The sequence below is a fragment of the Rana temporaria genome, chromosome 3 (genome assembly GCF_905171775.1).
Source record: "Rana temporaria chromosome 3, aRanTem1.1, whole genome shotgun sequence".
Taxonomy (NCBI): Eukaryota; Metazoa; Chordata; class Amphibia; order Anura; family Ranidae; genus Rana; species Rana temporaria.
In genome coordinates, this window is record NC_053491.1 from 72,663,041 (window position 1) to 72,685,108 (window position 22,068).

Consider the following 22,068-nt stretch of genomic DNA (forward strand, 5'->3'; position numbering starts at 1 on the left):
TAGTTTATAGTAAATGTTCACACACTATTTTAGATGAAATAATATAAAATATGTTTATTTTTTTATTGGTTGTAGTGAATTTACTTTTTTCAGCTAGGATTACATCTGTGTGAGTGATGTGGAGAGCTGCACCTGTTCCTGCACCTGCAACCACCCACACAGATAGATGCTCTGGATGCGTGCAGGTGTCATTAATAACAATGGCGCACCTGCACTGGAAACTGCACTTGCGGTTCCCATGCGAGCTGCGATTTATGAAATGCTACAGATACCTTTACCCTGCATTTCAGGAGGCACGGCAGCCCATTTAAATTAATAGGCTGCCATGCCCATGCAAAATGATGTGTGAACTTAGGCTTAAGCTGGATTCACATTCTAGTATTTTGTAACACATGGACAAATGTGCCTTAATCTGAGCATCACTGCAATTCATGAACCTCAGTGTATTTTAAAACCAGTCACTTCCATGTGCACCCCAATACACATCTCCACCAGACAACAGACCTGCATTTTAGTACAACACAATGCATAGATGTGGACCATTGTAATTTCAACCATTTTCATTATTTTTTTTTTACACAATAGTTGTATTGCAGTTAAGCAAATCTATTTTAGGTAAAAAAATGCATTCAGCTCACTTTTATTGTACACAAACCCTTATAATACCCACACGTTTGGTAAAAAATAAAATATGAGGTTGCGTGAAATAGCAAAAATGTCAGGTCTTAGAACAGGGTGCTCTAATGAAACACTAAAGTTTCCAAAAGTTTTTACATGTTTTGCACACACATTCAACTGCTACAGCAGCCAGCAATGGGTGTAAACAGTACAAGCCCACTGTCAGTTTTCAGGTTTAAGAGATCCACTGGATGTCTTCCACAGACCCCAGAACGTGCAACCCCCTTCTCACCATCATATTCTCCAGACTCCACTGTCCCACCTTCTGGCCCATGACCCAAATGGCAGGTGTTGGGTGGAGGAGAGGGAGACCAGGGAATATCTAATGATCTCACTTGGCTAGAAAGAATCTGTAAGGGACATATATTACCCCTTCCGGGTTTGGCTATCATTTTCTTCCGACTGCTGTGTCTATAGAAACAACTAATGGAATGTGATCTACACTCCCTTCGTTTCAGTGGAGGGGAGGAGAGACATCAAGCTTCTAATAGACCCCTAATGTGTCAGTAAAGAGAATCTGTCACTCAAAATACGATTATATAGGGGGCTTATCAGTCTCATATGACACAGCAATAAAGTTAAGTAAAAAAAAAAAAAGTACAAAGTTAATGACACTGAAGCACCTAAAACCCACACTCCTAAATACAAGCGAACGCACATACAATAGTAAGCGTGTTTGGGGGTCTACATACAAATACAGCAATTGTGTTACATGATACCTGTTGCTGTACATGACAATGCGAGCAATAATTGTTGGGCCATCAGTTATGGTTAACTCTAAGCTGATGACCTTTAAGGGCTTTTAAAGTGTTGCGTATGGACAAATTTATATACCAAGGTTTGTACATGACTGATGTATGTCTCTTGTATTCATATATCCTTGCATGCAAAAACTTGATCAATAAATAGCTGGGTTGGGTTGGAAGTGATCTTTTCCCTGTGATAGTAAAGGACAACAGTTAAAAGTAACAAAGTAAAGAAGGAAGGGGTTCCCTACTGCAGAAAGTTGGCAGAAATGTGTAATCATTTTTCTGCCACCACTGTAACTGTTTGCAGAGCAAAGGCTAAAAATAACTTGCAACTATGATTTTGATTTAGAGACGTTCACCCAGCTGCAGTCACTAATGGAGAATGATTCAGGCAGCTGGAAAAACCTCCAGATCACTGACAATTTACTCAAACATTGAACTCACGTTTACCAGTCTCCTTTGTCTTCAGTGAACCTAGAAATGCATGGCGTCTTTAGTGAACCTAGAGTACTTCCTGGTCAAATGCTTTAGACAGCCAGCATATTTGGCCAGCTGAGCTGTGGATCAGGCTTTCTATTTCTTTTTGGAACTATGGTTCCTCCCATAAAGAGCACGTGCCACTACCTGGGCTTATTGACTCATAGGGATATTATAGCCCCCTTAATATAGTTAGATTGGAAATAAGAATTCGGGGAAGTTGAAAAAATTTAGGGTATCCCCCCAAAACCACCTTAAAAGTTTTTTTTTTTTTTTTTTTACAATTTGAATAACATTTTTGCATAAATTACTGGCGGTACAAAAGCAATAATACTATCAGTTCTGTAGCTACTACCTCTTGCTGTATCATATGAAATCCAAAGGAGGTCCCCTCGTTAGAGATGAGTGTAGATGAGATACTCTACATTGCCTTCTATTTTCTTATCATGGTTTCTAAAAAACATTGGTGAATTTTAATGCAGCATTTTACTAGAAAGGCCAACAACATTTTCATAATGGTATATGTAAAGCTACCCAAATCATCAGTTCTAGTTTTGATAAAGGTAGATATTATTGGCATTTCCATGTAGATAGTGTGAGAACCACTTTGCGTTAAAGGGAATCTTCAGATCCCTTCAGAAAAAATACTGTAGCTGCTGACCTTTAATATTAGAACACTTACCTGTCCATGAATCCTGTGGTGTCTTCACTGAGCCAGTCTTTAAAACAGCTCCCGGGTGCTGCCACTGCCATCTCAGCTAAGGGAAACAGCCGGTTCCCCACTGCACATGAACAAAGCGCACTACGTTTTGTGAATGACCCGGTGGTGGGGGATGGAAGAGAGGTCCGAACTTCCGGATGAGTTTGCCATGGCAAAGTCAGCCTGAGATGGGAATAGGTACCTGTCAAAAACAGGTACCCCCCCCCCCCCCCGAAATGTGCCAAATGTGGCAGCAGAGGCAAATAAGCTGAGCTTGCCCTTTTCGGTGGAGCTCTGCTTTAACCTGTTGCTGCCCATGAAAAACGCATATGTGTGGCAGCAAAGAGGGAGGGCTTTAACGCCCACACACTGCAATTATGCATGCATGGACGGCAAAAGTTACTGTGCTTAGAGAACACTCCCAGCATAGTGACCGATCTGTCAAAAACAGGTCCTGATCCTCTAGTATTGTTTGGGAGGCGGTAGGACTGGCTTCTGATCATGTGACCAGGAAGACAGCCAATCAGTGGTGATGTGGTTGAGCAGACGTTAATAGCCCAGTTAAAAGGCATGCTGGAGCTGAGCAGGAAGGGATTAATTGAAGTTCACCCGGTGCTGTTTGTAGTATAGATTTAAAATGTGTCTGTTTTAGATAAGGTCAGATGAGACAAAAATGTAAAAAATAAATCATAAAATAGTGTTTTGTATTATTTTATTTAAAATGTTACCTTTTTAATGGAAAAAAGGACATCCCAGTATCTGTGTCTGTAGATTACTTAAAGAGGATCTTCAGGCTATATGAAAAAAAATAACTCTGCTGGAGCTCCTGACTTTTAGTAAATGAACACTTGCCTGTCCAAAGATCCAGTGCCACCCTCACCTGGGCTGGTTCTTCACCTGCCTTTGGGTCCTTGACGCCAGCATGTTAACTAAGTAAATCCGGCCATGACTCTTTGTAGCTTCATAGCCGGCTTCCCACTGTGAATGCACGAGCCATGCTGTGCTTTGTGAGTGGTCCTGCAGCAAAGGGATTGGGGGGGGGCACGCGATACGTGTGGGAGTGGGCACCTGTCAAAATCCGACACTGGCTTCCCAAAAAGCAATAAAAAAAAGGTGATAGAGCGGAGGGGGTAGGAGACAGAAAAACACAACTTCCCTTTCTGGGTGACGTGACTCTTCAAAAGCAAGTGAGGATTGTACATAGTGTTATTTTAGCCTAACTTTAGCCCTTTCCTTTTCTGCATAATATTGTAGGCTGGCTAAGTCTATGTTTCCTGAATTATTAATAACTTCAGACGCTGTGCTAAATAGTTGCAAGTATGATAGTTATCTGATGTATGAATAATGAACTGTGGGTGACTGTCTACTCCCACACTCCCACTTCAGCTGTCTAGTAAAATGTGAACAGCTGTTATGCTCAGACCAACATTAAAAGTCCTGTGATTTTATGTATTCTTTTTTTTTTTTTTTTTTATACAGTGATACAGCAGTATTCATTTTTTTTTTTTTTAATGGCATAAAAATAATATAGAAAAGATCACTGTCTGGATGTTATGGGAACTTATACTGTAATTTTAGCATTACAAAAATAAATTACATTCATCTGATTAACATTTGTTTTTTTAATTTGATTTATCATAGTGTGGTCAGAAATTATAAACATCCTGCTTTTTGTCAATCGGATGGTTAGCCTTAACGTAAATAGGATTTTTTTGGCCCTAGTGGATTAATTTACAGTAAATAAACCAGTACATACTTGGCAGTCTTTCAATTCAGATCTTTAAACTCTGCGTTTATATATGTGTTGTTTTTATTTTAACATTATCAAGCACACAGTGCTTGAAAGATACAACTTCACGGTTTTGTTTTTACAGAATTTTCTTCCTTCAATTTTTTTATTGTTTTCCCCAGCACTTTTAATATAAATTCTGTTTTATTCTACCAATGTATAATGCTTACTTCATCATGCCTACCTGTTTCCAGGCTGATAAATGTTAATAATCAGCTCTGCTCTACCTTGGTGGGTATTTAACAAAGCAGGCCCGGTTTACAGCAAAACACGGCGAGGGAAACGCGCTTTCCCGCACCGCATTCAAACACCCTGCGCTTGTGATGTGCATGTGGATGACAGTGTAATGTTAACAACCTCCAAACGCAGGTTGCAAAAGCAGTGCATTTACGGGCACAAAATCACATAGTGCCACAGTACCATGCAATTTGGTGTGGTGCATTTTTTAAAAGCATACGCACTACTTTTTCTGCATTCAGTGCAATTTCAGCCTATTCAAATGGGTTGTGTAAATCGCTCCATACAGAAATTGCACACAAATGAGGTGCGCAGTCTTGGGCAATCCCTTTGTGAACTGGCCTTTAAAGGGGTTGTAAAGGTAAAAAAAAAAAAAAATCCTAAATAGCTTCCTTTACCTTAGTGCAGTCCTCTTTCACTTACCTCATCCTTCGATTTTGCTTTTAAATGTCCTTATTTCTTCTGAGAAATCCTCACTTCCTTTTTTTCTGTCTGTAACTCCACACAGCAATGCAAGGCTTTCTCCCTGGTGTGGTGTGGAGTGTCGTGCTCGCCCCCTCCCTTGGACTACAGGAGAGTCAGGACGCGCTCTACGTTGCAGATAGAGAAAGGAGCTGTGTCTTAATGTGCGTCCTGACTCTCCTGTAGTCCAAGAGAGGGAGCGAGCATGACACTCCACTCCAGGGAGAAAGCCTTGCATTACTGTGTGGAGTTACAGACAGAAGAACAGGAAGTGAGGATTTCTCAGAAGAAATAAGGACATTTAAAAGCAAAATCGAAGGATGAGGTAAGTGAAGGAGGACTGCACTAAGGTAAAGGAAGCTATTTAGGAAATAAAATTGTACCTTTACAACCCCTTTAAGCCCAGGTTCACACTGATGCGGGTTAGAACACCTCCGAGTTCAGCTGGACTCGCACAATTTCAAACCGGCAATGCAATCCGACTTCAAGGGGGCAGTTTGACAGACATCTGTGCGGGTTTATGCCTAGATGTCTATTCAAATGCCCCCAAAGTTGCCAAAAGTAGTACAGGAACTTCTTGTGGGAATCGCTGCTTCGCTGCACTGCACAGTGTTATTGCCGCCAATAGCTGCCGATTTGGCATGTGATTTGACATGTCAGATCACATGCCAAATCGGCCCAATGTGAATGTGGGCTCAAGTGCAGAAAACAATCAAAACTGGATATTTGTAGAGAAAACACTGCACAGTCGCTGAAAAAAGAAAATTAGGTGTTTATAGTGTCTATAAAAGGTATTCGTTTTAAAACTGCTTTAGTTTTCACGTAATTGGCACTGATGTGGCATGAGTAAAAGAAAATTCACACGTCTGTATTCTGTTTAAAATGGGAACAAATCCTGGTTCTGAAGAAGTTACAATTGGTATTAAGATGAAGTTCTCTGACTTTCTGTGGAAATACCTTTTGATACATTGGGGTTGATCTTCAGGCCGGATTCACACTGATACTACACGACAGTGATACGACTTTCATCCTACTTTGCTCTGCGACTTCAGTCCTACATTGATCCTACATTGGTCCGACATCCATCCGACTTTCATGAACAGGATACTACTTTTGATCTGACTTGTTCTTTGACCAATCAAAACAATCCCAGTGTAAGATTAAATTCCTTTTACTGCTGCTGTAATCACAATGTCGGATGCCACAAGTCGGATGGTTAGAACAAGGATCCTACTTTGATCCGACTTCAATGATATTCAATGGGCTGAAGTAGGATCAAAGTCGGACCAAAGTAGTGCAGGAACTTTTTTCAAAGTCGGACCGACATGTGTCGGACCAGTTAAGACGGCTTTCATAGGGAAAAATGGATTTTCACGCGACATGAGCTCCCAATGTCGAAGCGTTTGTCGTACCATGGTGAACCCGGCCTCAATGGTCGACTTTTATTTGTTAGTCCCTCCTGAGTGATTTTTTGATTGATTTAGGAAGATTCACCTAATGCGGTAAATTTAAAACTTGTGCAGTGTAGATCTTTGTAAGTGATGAGTAGCAGCAGCTGCTAAAACAAGCTCTGCCAAACTGAGCTTCTGTATCAACACATCTAATGAGGAAGAGAGTGGCTTCCCTTCGTACAGTTACATGAAAGAATGGATTCTCTTTCTAGTGTATCTAGAGAAAGAAGCACAGAATTCATCTGTACAAATTTGTAACCGTTTTCCAGCATAGATACTTCATTCTCAACAAACTGTAACCACCCAGCGTTTGTGGAATCTGACATGTAGACTTTTCTCTAAATGCTGCTCACTGCTGTTTTGTCTTTGTATATCGCTTTCATTGGAAACGATATTCATTCGTGAAATACCCAGCAACGAATTTGTAATAAACGTATCCCTGCTTTCCCAGACACAGTTGTGATTGAAGAAACATACCCATAGGCCTTTTCTTTGATGTGCTTTTTTCGGTGTTCAGTGGCATATCCATAATTTATTAATGTTGTTGCTGCATTATTCAGTGGGTGAGGTTATATGGAAAGTGACGCGTGACCAAATAAATCATTTATGTCTTGTTCATCACGGGGAGGAGACCACATCGAACTGATAAACGGGTGTCACTTTTTTGTAGGCCGTTTAATATTGTTCATCCATGACCGTTATTGGACCGACACACAATTATATTGCAGTATATTTAATAAAACCTGTGTTTAGTTGTACAAATTGAAGGGATTCTTCTCAATGGGGATATATGGCAATGTAAACTCCTTCCGCTTGCTAAAGTGAGTGAGGATACCCTTTCATAGAGGTGGCCACAAACCTAATCATTTAGTCAGTGCACTTAGACTTAACATGGTACACACTATCAGTTTTTTTTATTTTAAACCCAGTGGGCCAAATCAAATAAAAATGAGGAGCTTGCTGTACTAACTGCATGATGTTAGTACAGCAACCCCATTTAGCGCTCGCAACCTTTGATTGAGAGCGCTGATCGGATACTGATTGGCAGATGTTTTTCTAGCATACCCCTTCGACATAAGCTGGACAGGCTGCCATACACACGGGCCCGAATGGTGGCCAGTTTGATATTTAGCCTGTGTGTACCAGGCTTTAGGTTGTACATATAGGATAGATTTTTCCATGTGAACTCTGAGGAATTTTTCCTACCGTTGCCATGTCCTAATTTTCTGCATACTATGCACTGGAGAGAATGGTCACTCTTTGGTCACCCTTTAGCCTAGTACACACAATCAGATTTTTTGCGGACAAAGCGTAGAACTTTTGTCCGAAGGGTGTTGGCCATGAACTTGTCTTGCATACAAATCGGCCAACAAACGCAAAACTATGCAGTTTTTTAGCTCTTTAGCGCCACCCTTTGGGCAACTTCTGCTAATGTGTTATGGTTAGCATTGCTTCTGAGCATGTGTGTTTGTACTTTGGAGTTTAGTCCGAAGGACTTGTGTACACACGATTGGATAATCTGACAACACACATTTGTTGTCTGAAAATTTGAAAGCATGCTATCCAACATTTGTTGGCGGAAAATTCAACAACACCGGTCAGATTTTCCGACAACAGCCTGTCATCACACAATTCCTGTCGGAAAATCCGATCGTGTGTACGAGCCTTGTGAATGCTTAGGTATGCTTTTCCTTGTCCGGTTGTTAACCTGTATTTTCCTTGAATATAAAAAACACTCAAACTGGTGTTGATCAGGATATTCCCTCACTTTTAGGATTTAATAAATAGCCAAAAGTAACCATATAACGAACAAGGCCTTTTTTAAATGTTTTTTTTTCCCCCCACAAAAGTATGCAATGAACATCTTTTAAAAAGTCAATGCATTTTTTTATCATCGTAGCTTTTTGTACGTTAACCAATTTTTTTATAGTCCTATGTTTTATTCTTACTAGGTGCCAACCAGTGGTCTAGACAAGGAGGGCAAACACCGTCATCTCCAAACTATGAAAATTCCCTCCACTCCCTGGTAAGTGGGTTTGTATTGTTGTTTTATGGAAAGTGTGCTTTTAAAGTTCTTAGATTTTTCATAGCTGTCCGTTTCTTTAGGAAGTCAGCCGTATGATGTTACAGATACATTCTTTGCTAGCAAGTGGTCTGGTTTGAATGAACAATATAAAACATATAGGGTGTGTCTTTCACCATCTGTTCCCTAGTCGTCAAGCCTCTGTTTAAGAGACAGCTGCTGCTAAATTACTGTTATGGGAGGCTAGTATCCTCCTATAAACCCAAAGCTCGTTTTCAGCACTAATGTGTAGTGAAAAGGGCATAGAGTTCATGAAATGATGCAAGTTGTTTTGATGAACCTAAAACCAAAGCGTCAAACTTTTTTTTTCTTTTTATCCGACTTGCCATATGCAAGGGAACTGCTTTACTGGGCTTGAATGAAGTGTAGTTATCTCCACTACTCTTCCCAACCATAAAGGCATTCACTTCTCTCTGTCACCTGTGTTTGCTTTCACACATTTTAGCTTTGTTGTCAAAAACATGTTCACTTAACCCATTCCACTTTATTGCTTCCACTTTATAACTCCGCTATTAATCCCATGTAATATAATTAACATGATATTGGTATTTATTTAGTCAGACAGAATACTCATAATTGTAATATTTTTCTCTAACTTTTTTTTAACTCGTATAAATTTAACTTAAAATGACCAAATCTCACTGGAAAAGATGAAAAAACTCTAAGCATTCATTACTACTGTATAGGTTATAAAAGTTAAAGATGAAATGATTTCTTTTCACTTCCTGTCTTCTACTGACTGACTGTAGGCTCATGTATTTCTTAACAATTGGACCCCTGCATTAATGTGACTAACATTTCAAGCACACACACGCGCATCAGCCTTTCCTCTTCTTCCCTTTAATTAATCTTAACCTTTGCTGTGCTTCTTGTTCTGTCTTGACTTTGCCAGAAAAATCGGGTTGAACAGCAACTCCACGAGCATTTGCAAGATGCTATGTCATTCTTAAAGGATGTCTGTGAGGTAGTAGTATTTCTCTTTAGCTGGTGAAATTTGTTTTGTGTTTGTCCCTTTATCCTTTTTTTCCTTCCCTAAACCTTGCTTTGCGTGACACAAATGCCCCTGTATGTTTTATTTTTTTATTTTTTTACCGGTTTGTAAATAAGTAATCTGATTTCCGAAAGCTATTGTGCTGTTTTATAAAATTTTTAAATCTAAGCTCAATGAGTGATTTATTTCAAATTTTTAAACTAAAAAGAATGAAAAATACAAGATTAAATGATCTTTTTTGAGATACTTATGAATTTGTTTAAATGTGTCTGGCTGATAAATGTGATCTTATTACTTTGTAGCCAAGTGTTAGGTGCCAATATGCAGATGAAATTAAAGAGCATTAATTTTAGAAGTTTGCACATAATGGGCCACCGCTATATCTTCAATTGTCTAGTTGTCACATTTGTGAATTAATGCAACTCTTGTATGACTTCATCTATTGCCTCTGGCTTGGTCTGTGCATTCACCCCCATCCCTTTTTGATTTAGGTATTTTGGATTGCCAAATCTGTTGAGCATCAGTTAACATGTAGCTAAAGTATTGTTCATTTATGGGCTGCTTCAGAGTTTCAGCAAATGTTTTAATCCTGTAAATAAACTCCACAAGTTAATAGAGGAAAAAGCCAATTGGATTATCATTCCTTTTACTTTTCTCAAGTCGTCATCTATCAGTAAATTGCTGTTTAGCCACACAAATATCAATCTTTACCAACATTTAAATTGGCAACCCCCACTTGCCTAACGATTTATAAATATGAATATAGATCTCCTGTTAAAATTATATATAAATGATATATAAGTAGCTGCGCTGCAATAATGAAACACTATGGTGACAAAACGTGATTCAAAACGTGAATGAAAATAAACATCAAAATTAAGTGCTAAACAAAATTTCTCTGAATATAGAACAAGCTCTCCAGTTTTAATTCACATTGGAGCAAACCATATGGGAAACAAAATGCAGAGAAAAGAATGTTCATATATGGGTGAAAGTCCTCAAGTGGATGAAAGAAGGTGGCCCAAAATTGTAAAAAAAACATGCAGAGAAAGGGCCGTGATCTTATAGAAAATGTTCCTCCACCTCTGGTATAATATCTCCTTACCGACTCCACTAATCTCCAATATGCACTCTTGTTTGGGTAGGTTAATGAATGGTTTGTGGTCCAAGGCCTCCCAGTGGTTTTTCCTCAAAGCGACCCTTTTGCTGATCTCAATACATAGGTATTGTAGTTTTAAATGTAGATACAGCAGCTTCCTGAGCAGACAGTGACATCCATACGAAACTCCAGATATTAACAGAGGATTCGGAGGTCTTCAGGAAAATTGAGGCTCTCAGTGGGGACAGATATTCATATAGCCAAAAGAAAAAAAGACTCCCATGTGAAGTAAGCAAATACTGGATATTTAATAAAAATAAATCTGCTTACATTACATAAAACGCCAAACAGGCTTAATTTTGATGTTTATTTTCATTCACGTTTTGTATCACGTTTTGTAACGATAGTGTTTTATTATTGCAGCGCAGCTACTTGTATATAATTTATATATAATTTTTACATTGTTTATTGTGTGTGTATCCCACATGAATAGTTGCAGCAGGAACTGCATTCATTCGCTAGATTTATATATCATTTCACGTTCAACGCATTTCCACTGAGACAGCGCAGTATTTTTTCCATTTATTGCTCTCCTGTTACCTGCACACAGTGGAAGTGGTTAGTTTTCTGTTGCCTTCACTTCATTAAAGGGAAAAAAACATATATTTTTAGTTATTATTGCAGTGTTTGTCCTGAAGTAATTTTGACATGGCTTTTCATATTTATAGAGGTTCGGCCTTTATTTATATTTTGAGATTAGCAAGTAGAAAAGAGCTCCCAGCTGCTCACTGTATTTACCCTCTCAGTTAGAAACTTTTTAGACCATATATCTGGTATAAAGCATGTGCATGGTTTTCAGTGAGTTGTCTGATTTATAAATATGCATTATGAGAATAAACAGTAAAGCACAACCATTGTGCAGAACTTCAATGCAGGAAGCTTGGGCCCACTTCACAACGGTGTGGTGCTTTTTTACATGCATTCCCACTGAACTCCCACCTGTCATGTGTTTTTATTAGAGAGGATTTTGTTTAATGCGCCACACCCAAAACACCCACCCACTGGGCATTGCTCTGGATATGTAATGAACTACAATGAATGTGCTCCTATCTATAATTAGAAGAACAATATTTATTTTATTTTTTTTCCAAGAAGAACAATATTTTTAAAACCTTTACATAAAAATATGATTTGCATGAGATTGCTCTTTATGTTTTTTACAGAAACTTTATAAAAAAAAAATTTTTTATACATTTTTACATGTTCTAAACAAAAAACATAACGTGCTTGCAAAGATGTTTGCACAGCTCAAACACACAAATAACCGTGGTATGGCATCTTCTATTTGTAATAAAAAAAAAGTGTAAAGAGCATACATTACAATACTGTAATTACTGGCACAATTCCATATGTTGCTGAATTAAAACTGTTATTTGAAGGCTTGAGCTGGTGCACAACCTACAATTAAAACCTTAATAAAGATGTTGGACTTTAGACAGTAAAATAAACAGATTTTGTTTCATCTGCAGTCTCGAATGGAAGATCGTTTGGATAGGCTTGATGACGCTATACATGTTCTGCGGAACCATGCAGTAGGACCTTCCACAAGCATGCCCGCTGATATCCACAGCTTACTGGGCGCAGCACACAATGGACCCATTGTAAGCCTAACATCTAACTATGGAACAGCTGGACTTGTACCAAACAGACAGACCTCATTGGTAAGTGCATCATACTGGTCTTTTTACGTTGTGTTTGATTTGCACTGTTATTTTAACAGCATGTTGTGTGGACTGGTAAATGATCAGTGTTATGGAAATCCTTGCAGGCAGGAGTTAACTAAAATGTATTATTAGACTGCATTATAATAATTTTGGACAGACTAACAAGATTAAGTAAAGACACCTGCTACTCATTTTAGATTTGAGGTACAACATTTAGGAAGAGAAATAAGAGAAAACTGAATAGCTTGCATACTCTGACCTTGTCAGTGGCCCATAAAATCCTGCTGTGCCATGTGCCGAAAGCAGACACTTTCTGCAGAGTATATTTTAGCTTATACATGCATTTTTTCCAGATGTGTAATAATTGGCAGAACATTTTTTCTCCTTGAAATACTGTGCAGGGAGAGTGAATAGGAAAAGCAGTCAAGAGGGACTGAATTTCAAGCGTTCTGGTCTGGAAAAGCTGTTTATTGTAAATTGGAACTAGACTTCAATAGCAGATGCTGGCAGAATGCAGCTTGAATGTGAATGTTTTTTGAGCAGGCCTAAAATTTTATCCCCCCCCCCCCCCCCCAGTTCAACCCCACAAAAATGAATAGAGACCGAACACAGCTGTAGTGGAAGTAACACTGGAAAGGAAACAATTTCTAGAGTAATCCCTAAGCAGGGTAAAATTATTTATTCCATCTTTTTTTAAAGCATGGGAACTATTAAGGCAAATAGGGTAAACTAATAATTTTCAGTCCTAGCATGCTTATTTTTTAATTATTTTGTAATGCAACATTTTTAGAACACGTAACGACACATAAATTAACCTTTTTTCAATGACAGTAATTCAAGAGACTCCTATACCATTTTTTGAGGGCTGTTGTCTTAGTGATGCATTCTTTTTTCATAAAATTAAATGCTCTATTTTAAGACACTACCAGAATGTTTATCTAGTAGGGAATCTTAATCCAGGACCCGTTTATGAAGCAAAAACAATGTTTTGTAATGTTAAATTTAATTCCAAAAGGTTTAGTATGTGTATGTTTGTAGTGATTCTCTCTTAAGAGGTTACATTAGATTAGAGTAGAACCCCTCCTTTATATAATTAATTTAGGAAAACTCTTATTTAAAGTTAAGTTGTGTCAGATTTTATTTGTGTTGCTTTTTCTTGCGCAGAATAAGAATGACTTAAAGTGGAAGTTCTAATCTAAGGCTAAACCTACTCGTCCTCTAAACCTATTCTGTCTAACCCTGTAAAGAAAAAATGTTTATGCTTCTCTTTTCTGAAGCCACTGTGGTCTGGTCCCATGATCAGCTGTCAGCAGCGGCTCCAGTATAGAGGAGGGACAGCCGACAATGGATACACTATAGTCATCTCCTAGGCATTTTCAGCCGTTGACCGTGATTCCTCCTCTACACAAATCGCCACTGGAGAGATCATATGACTGGACCATAGCGACTTCAGAATAGGTAATATACAGATATACAGGTAATATACACTTTTATAGAATAGGCTTAGAATGGGGGTGGGAGTAGGTTTGGACTTGATCAGATTTTGACTAAAGTTTAACTTTTAATTTTAGGATAGTTTAGTAGGCTCAAGAATTATATTTGTTAAATGAAAAGTCCAGCCAAAGCTTGTTTGGCTGTACTCCTGCTATGGATCACAGAAGTACAACTTGTTTTGGACTCCTGTGACTTGTTTTCAGCACAAAGTGGTCTGAAGTCCGCTCTCTGCTGATGTCACAAAAATCAGTCCAGGCACTGCGTCATTGCGACAAAGGCTGGATCTGCCAGGTGGCTGGACTGACACCCATCCAGCCTTTCGGCGAGCCACTGAGAGCCTGAGACGGCCGCTCCCCGCCCCTCCACAGCTTGGCGCTCCAGTGAGCAAGGAGGGAGCAGAGAAGAGAGCTGGGTGAGCTGTAAAAACCGAGCCACCGGGTGTGTTTGATCATTCGGTTCTCAGTGCAGAGGCGCCGGGGACAGATGCAGCATCGAACCAATGCTGCATCCACCTAGGTAAGTATGAGTGTGGAAAACAATAAATCCCATACTTCTCTTTTAATACAGGTTGTTGATTTTTGGAACAGATGATTTTTGCTGATTGCCTAGATTTCATCTGCCACCTTTTCTTTTAAAGCTTAGAATTTTCTCATTGTTTTTCCTTTGTTATAGCTAATAGGCAGTTAACATTGTAGATGGAGATCTGATAATCATGGCTACCATTGTAGCTTATCGTTTATACTTGGATGTAAGCCGAGGCACCTAATTTTACCATCTATCTGCAGCCTCACTGTGCCCATTTGCAGCCTCATGTACCTTTGATCTCCCGCTGTGTCATGCAACTGCAGTCGGCGGCCATGCACTGTAACAAGGCACCACCTCCTTGTCCGTGATAGACACTGATTCAGTTTCCCAGCATTGTTATCAGTGTCCCGTCTATCACTGACGAGGAGGAGGCGGGGCTTTGCTACAGTGGACGGCCACCGAACAGTTAAGACCCTCATTCGAGTAAAAGCTGAGGGGGGCCTTTTCAGCATTAAAAAAAAAGTGCTGAAAAAGTCAGCTTGTACTCGAGTATATGCGGTATGTTCTTTGGGTGTCTTGAATATTACAGGATATTAAGCTTATTGCAAAGCATTTAGTTCACATTGTCATTAATGTGACTTTACAAAAAAATGACAATGTTGTGCTGTACCTACTGGCAAAGTTTACATGCAGTGTATTTGCCCTGACCGAGCACGGTCAGGAAAAGAATCCTTCAGAATTAACACTTGTCATTTGCTCCCTGACTCATGTGAAGGAGCTCATTAGACACGCTCACACATTACAGTTTGGTCATTTGTGCTGGTAGGTTCTTAAACGAAAAAAAAAAAAAAATAGCGCGTCTTAAAAAAAAAAAAAGACCAATGTGGTCCATTTGTTGTAGCCTGGTTTTATTGAGGATTGAAGTCTCTGTAATTATTGAAATGTAGACAAGTTTGGCTTGAGCAACAGTCCTGAACTCAAACAGCAGACTGTCAGCTGTATGCTAATGAGCCGTACAATTAAAACTCCATCCTATCAGGCCATGCTGAGAAGGCCACTCTGTGGAGACAAAGAACTGTTTGTACACCTGTTGTGTGTGGACATTGCCATCTTAATGGCTTTAACCCTTTGGGTATTGTGCACCTCGGCAAGCATTTGCAAGTGAGATTGACACTAGAGGCGTTGAAAGAGTAGAACAAAGCGGAGGCTCAGCTCAAGTTAAAAAGGACAACGATGACTGTGAAAGTTACATTCTTCAGGAAACATGCTAGAAACATTTGCAAATGGAATCGGATTACAGATGGGCTGAAAGGAAGTCGGTGCTAATTTGATTAAGCTTGAATTGCATGCTCCTGGGTGAGATGACGTAATGGAAAGATTAACAATGTAAATAAAAATGAACCCCTTAGAAAGGTCATTTGTTTTTAAGGTGTTAAAAAATTAATAAAAATTAATAAAAAATATTTGCTTTTATAAGCCATCTATACTGCTTCTTTAAGATTTTAATATACTGGTGACACACTTTCTCTTTTTATGTGCAATTGTATGTGAGCAATTATAATTTTACAGCTAGGGTTACCAGCTGAAATGCAAACATGGGCATAGGGGGGATAGAGTACTAATCTAGATGTGACTACTATTAAAGGAAATGTATAAAAATTTTAATGTTATTTAATATGTTCAAGCCTAAAGAAAGTATTTTATATATTTTAGACATTTATGGTCCGTTATGGAATATTATTATTTTATATTGTTTGCTACTGACCCGAGGCATGCTAGAGACTGCCAACTTCAAGTTTTCTAAAATGATTTGCTACTATGCTGTGAGTAGTTTGTTAATTCAAATCCCCTGCAGTTTTATACACACACACAGCTAAATGTGTCTGAGAAGAGACGTATCACCTTCCTCTTAACTCGTACAAAGCGTTTTAGCCAATCATAAAAAGAGCAGGCAGAGTGTTGGGCTTCATAATTGCTTTTTAAACGAAACTTATGAAAGTGCCCGATATTAAGTGTTTGTAATGTAATGATTGTATACAATAGTTAAAAGATTTAAAATCTGCTAGCATTCAAATAGGGGGTTTAAATAAAATTTACCCAAAGGTGGTTATTTCCCTAAACTTTCTGCCATGTGAAACTTCATTCCAGTTACATAGGCAGGTGCCAGATCCTTTTTTTTTTTTGGTTGAAAAAAAAAAAAAGAACCGATTCCACACACAAAGTTACTGTTGGACCAGCCATTACTGGTCGATATTTGCCCCGTGTGCACCAGGCTTAAGGGTAAAAAAAAAAAAGGAAAAGCAACAGCATTCAAGCAATTTATATGTATGCCCCATGTAATGCTTACTTTTTGGACAGGATATAACGTTATTGCATAAATATTAGTTATAGTTTTAGCCCTAAATGTCTATATCGATCTGATGTAACCGCTACCTCAAATTTTTTTCATAATTAGCAATTTTTCTTTCTTGAAGTGCATTCTTTACAGTGCAAGCCTAATAACAGGCTAATACTTCTGACTTGAAATATTGTATTGATAGCATACCTACAATTCTCATCAGCTGTCTTTAAAATATATCCAGTAAAATGGTTTTGGACGGTCTGTAACTTCTGTTTGTGTGATTATGTCACTTCACAGGTTAACCATTTTCTGTGCCAGTGGAATAATGTCAAAGAAAACAATCAAGTCATGGATTTTCTATTAATTTGAAGCAGAGAAGCTCTAGGTTTCTTGTTAGGGAGTGCAGTTACATTATCTGAATCTGCTTTGTTAATGTACTTTTTTACCAAGTACCTCTTGAGGGTCAACTTATCTCAAGTATACTATGGTATGTTTACTACCAGTGCCCTATTATGCTGGATATTTTCCAAGCAGTTTTCTTTCATTTACTGAAATATCCCAGTATTTGCTAAAACTCCAAAAAATTATTTTAAATTTGACTTTAACCACCTGACTATTACTACTGGTTGGGATCCAGTTTACTGCATGGTGTGATAGTGATATGTTTATGAATAAGTTATTTGGTGCAGTCTGATAATTTGAGCACACTAATCACGCATTATTCTAGTATACAGAATCATTTGTAGAGCAAATATTTTGCGGACATTCTATTCAGAAACAAAATTCAAAACCGCAAATAGATTGAAAAATGTATCCAGAATCTGTCAACCTTTTGCCTGTTGTACATTCTGTTAATTTCAAATTACCCTGAATCAAAAAAGCAAAAAAAAAAAAAAAGATAAAAACTCTAAATTGCCATTAAATGGCTGCGGGAGCTCAGATTGTGTTTGCTGTGAAGATTTGAATACATGTTGATTTTGTAATGTGTTTAATGATCACCAACGTCATTGTGAAGCAACGGAATGTTAAATACTGACTTTTGTATTGTGGCCATTGAAAAGCACAGCTGGATTTTTTGTTTACATCACTCCTCAAAAATGTCTATTTTTGTTAAATACCCTCTGATACTGGTTTGTTTTTTTGCAGGCATGAAGTATTGTGCATATTCTACAATCACAGGATACTTTCTGCTTTATAATATTTTGTATCTGTTGTCTGTTTTAGTTGGGAAATCAGAGAGAAGATGCAGTGAGCTTAAACAGTGATCATTCAGCTCTGTCCAGCACAGTCTCTGCTGCAAGCACAGAAATAAACCATAAAACCCAAGACAATTATAGAGGTAACCTATATGCACATAAATATAACCAATCTTAGCACCCACATACCATGAAAGAAGTTCTCATGTTAGGAATTACTACAGCTCCATCTTGGCTGTAGTCACTTTTTGGCAAACTTACTTAAGAACAACAAATTGTGTTGTAGAGAGATCTCCCCATAAACCCTAAAATACATTGAGACAAAGTATAAGGCCCCATTCACACTTGAGGTGAGCATCTTTGGGAGTTTGTATAGGTGTTTTGGGGCATGTTTCAGACTTGAGCAATCCTTAGCCAATTGAAGGCCAATTACTAGGCAAGAAAACACACGTTACAAACTTTTTTCAGGCCTTCCTATTGAAGTCTGTTGGGGACAAAACCCACAATTGCCACAAAAGAACCTCATGTACTTTTTTGAGCAAAGAGCTTCAAGCGACACTACATTCAGATGTGAATGGGGAGCATTGAATATAATGGAAATCCTAGTGTCGAGCATCAAAGTGCTTCTGGTGAACCTTCCAATTGCACAGGTGTGAATGGGGCCTAAAACTTCCACCACAATACAATGATGTGTATACTGTTATGAGATAATTTTTGGAAGAGATTAGTCTTAGTGTGTTCTGTTCATGTGCTTTTTGTGCGTCCCTTCTCTGTCTACGCTGTGTTGTATACAAGTTGAGAATGAGTTGATGCTACTTAGGTTTATTACAGGGATCCTGCACCAAAGAGCACTTGTGTAGAGGAGTCCTATAAAGAATTTTTGCTCTGATACAGCCATTGCCTGTGAGCACTGATCGGCTACTGGTCAGATGCTGATTCTACAACAAAGCTGCTTGACGCAAGCCAGTCGTGAGACCGGCTTCTGTCAAACAGGCAGCTTTACACACTGTCCGAATTTCGGCCAGTTCCTGCTGAACCGGCTTATATTAAGAATCACATGTTCCCAGCTTAGGGTGACATATTTTATTTGGTTGTTGATTGACACACTTGTGTTTCTTTCCTGACATGTACAAAATGTGAACAGTTAAGTTGGCCATACATTATACAGTTTTCGAAAAACCTCATATTATATGCTTTTTGTAAATCTAAAGGAAAATTGTATAAAGTATGGCCAGCCTTATTTTTCATTAAAGACCAGTATTAAGATACCTTGATCTTGGTTTTTAAAATAATGTTTGTTGTATTTAATTTGAACTTATGTATGTTTTATTTTATTTTTTGTATGCTTTGCTGCTATATTACCTATAGCATAACCGAATACAGGATGTTTCACTAATGAGTTTGTTGGCTTATTTATTTATTTTTTGTTACAGCATTGCCCAGTGGATTGTCAAGCCAGACTGTATTGTCTTCCCTTATAGAAGTAAAGTCAGAGCATAAAGAAAAAGATGAGAACCTTCACGATCATGGTTCATCAGATGACATGAAATCAGATGATGAAGGATCACAGAGTGACCTGAAAGGTTCTAGAGGGAGGACAAGGTATCTAAAAATTTACCTTACTGATGGAGTCTTAATGGCATTTTTGTAACTAAATTACATTAGAATGCTGAAATGAGTACAATTTTTTTTTTTTTTTTTCACAAAACAGTTTTTACTGTAATTAACAAGGGGAGCCTAGTTCTAGCCTGCTCCTTTAAAAGCACGCTGACACTTTCTAGGCAGAGAAGTATGTTTCATGGAAGATGAAGATGAATCAAACAGTTTCCCTTGCGGACTTGCAGACAACCATAGATGTGCTTAGTTTGTGAAGAGGAAAGCTTGCACAAGCTGCTGAGGCTCCCAGTAGGGTTATTAAGAAGACTGCCTGACTACAAGGAAACATAATTAATACATTGTAAATTCTATTAAAAATTTAAATTAGCATTCTCTGAAGTCACCATCTGGACTGGTGTAGTGTTGCTTTGCGAATGTTATTATTATGTGCTCAGCTAGATGGTACAGAGAATTAAATGGTAGCCATCGATTCCTGATTAAAGTCATGTATTTTAACTGCTGTTCAAAATCTGTGTTGCTGTGAAAAAAGCATTTTAATTCCCCATAACTATAAATATTTTTCATGTATTCCAGTAGTATTAATGAAGACGAGGATTTAAATCCGGAACAGAAGCTCGAGAGAGAAAGGGAGAGGAGAATGGCAAACAACGCAAGAGAGCGTTTGCGTGTTAGAGACATAAACGAAGCCTTTAAAGAGCTTGGACGCATGTGCCAGTTACACCTAAAGAGTGAAAAACCACAGACAAAACTGCTAATTCTTCATCAGGCTGTAGCCGTTATTCTTAATCTAGAGCAGCAAGTCAGAGGTTAGTCCATTGCTGTTACAACGTAACAAAATACACTTGTGGAGTTTTGTAAAACTCTTAATTGCATTGCTGGTTTTGACTTGCGGTGTTTTTTTATTTTTTATTATTATTTCTATATTTTCCCTGCTTGTAATATTTAACAAAGATTTTTCAAGGCATATCTATGGCACTTGTCCCAAGCTGAGCACTAAGTGTATGAGAGTTGATATCCTCTGTATAAGGCTGGGTTCACACTATTGCGATGTCCGACATCGCATGTGATTTGCGCTGTGTTGCTGTGTAGATCACATGCGATGCCTGTGCGATGTATATTCAGCCATACAGATTGTATGGCTGAATTTGCATCGCATTCGAACCAAAATTATGCTGGACCCTTTTTTTGGTCCGCAGTGGAATCGGATTGCATGGGTTTTCACACCTATGCGATCCAATTCCTGAACCATTTCACAGTTCACACTGCGATATGCGAACCAATCGGGGGGTGTCATTAACTTTGTATTGACATCCGTAACAATTCGCAAAGTACAGTGTGAACTGCCTGTGAGAGACATGCCATGCAGAAACCCGCACAGGAATTGAGCTGGTTTCTGCATCGCAACCCAGCCCTAAGAAGCCTACTGACTGAGAAAAAATACATATCCAATTCGAATCGAATGTGTAGATGTGGAAACCCTGCCTGCTGAGCTATCATATACTGACAGCAGGGAGACTCTTCCACAATCAGAATACACTGATCAATGCTGCCGCCTGTAGCCGACAGGCTGTTTGTACAGAAATCATTAGAAATCGCCTTCTGTACAAGCAGCCTTCCCATACATAGATCAACATTTTTATCCAATCCACCCTGCTCCTGAGTCATTCAACAGGCTATGTAATCTGATCTCTTGTGCTGTTGAGGTAAAAAAAAAAAGAAAAGGCACAAGCCGCAGCTTTAACTTGAGAATTATCAATCACTTGCTGCATTCAGTAATTATTCATAAGTAATATTTTATATTTACATGCTTTAATTGAAGTTTATATGTGTGTGTATATGTGTGTATATATATATATATATATATATATATATATATATATATATATATATATATATAGCTGTATATCAAACTTTGATTCAACCCCTTTTTTATTACTCATTTACACTAGATGTATTAAACAGGCATTCAAAATCAAAACATGAAAACTTAAAAAAATGTTAAAATTAAGATAAGTTCACCTTTCTGAGCATGTTACACCCATATTTAGGGTTTAACATGTAACATGTTCAGCATAAGATTCCTTTCCCCCCAATTTCCTGCTCCTTGTGGCAGAAAGCCGGGGATCTTCTCCCTGCAATCGTTGCCATTCACATGACCGTGTCATTTATTCACAGATCCCTGTGAATCAATGAACTAAAAGTACAAACAGCCTTTGCGGCTCTACGTAGTTCATTGAGCTTCCTGTCATTCAGTAACTGCCTGCCCATATCGGAGGTACAGGTGACCGCTACACAGACAGTATGCAGGACCGTGGCATTACACCCAATGCTTTACAGATTTCTAACAAACAAATTATAAATGCAGATTTTTACCTGCAATATTTTTTTTTGTTAAGAAGTGAAGTTATCCTTTAAAATTATTGGAGCATTTTTGAAGTTTGTCAAAATCACATGT

At 38.3% G+C, this 22,068-nt stretch overlaps 1 protein-coding gene across 7 annotated transcripts in view; it reads left to right on the forward strand.

Annotated features, from left to right (window-relative positions):
* The window catches only part of TCF12 (transcription factor 12), a 273,710-nt gene that overhangs the window by 245,529 nt on the left and 6,113 nt on the right, over nucleotides 1–22,068 (forward strand). For 5 of the 7 annotated variants that reach the window (XM_040342741.1, XM_040342744.1, XM_040342742.1 and 2 more), the window contains 6 exons: nucleotides 8,496–8,569; nucleotides 9,519–9,590; nucleotides 12,246–12,437; nucleotides 18,025–18,139; nucleotides 19,430–19,598; nucleotides 20,187–20,419. In XM_040342741.1, coding sequence (XP_040198675.1) covers nucleotides 8,496–8,569; nucleotides 9,519–9,590; nucleotides 12,246–12,437; nucleotides 18,025–18,139; nucleotides 19,430–19,598; nucleotides 20,187–20,419 — 855 coding nt within the window. The remainder of the gene's footprint in view (nucleotides 1–8,495; nucleotides 8,570–9,518; nucleotides 9,591–12,245; nucleotides 12,438–18,024; nucleotides 18,140–19,429; nucleotides 19,599–20,186; nucleotides 20,420–22,068) is intronic. The other 2 variants (XM_040342743.1, XM_040342748.1) reach the window with 1 other exon arrangement.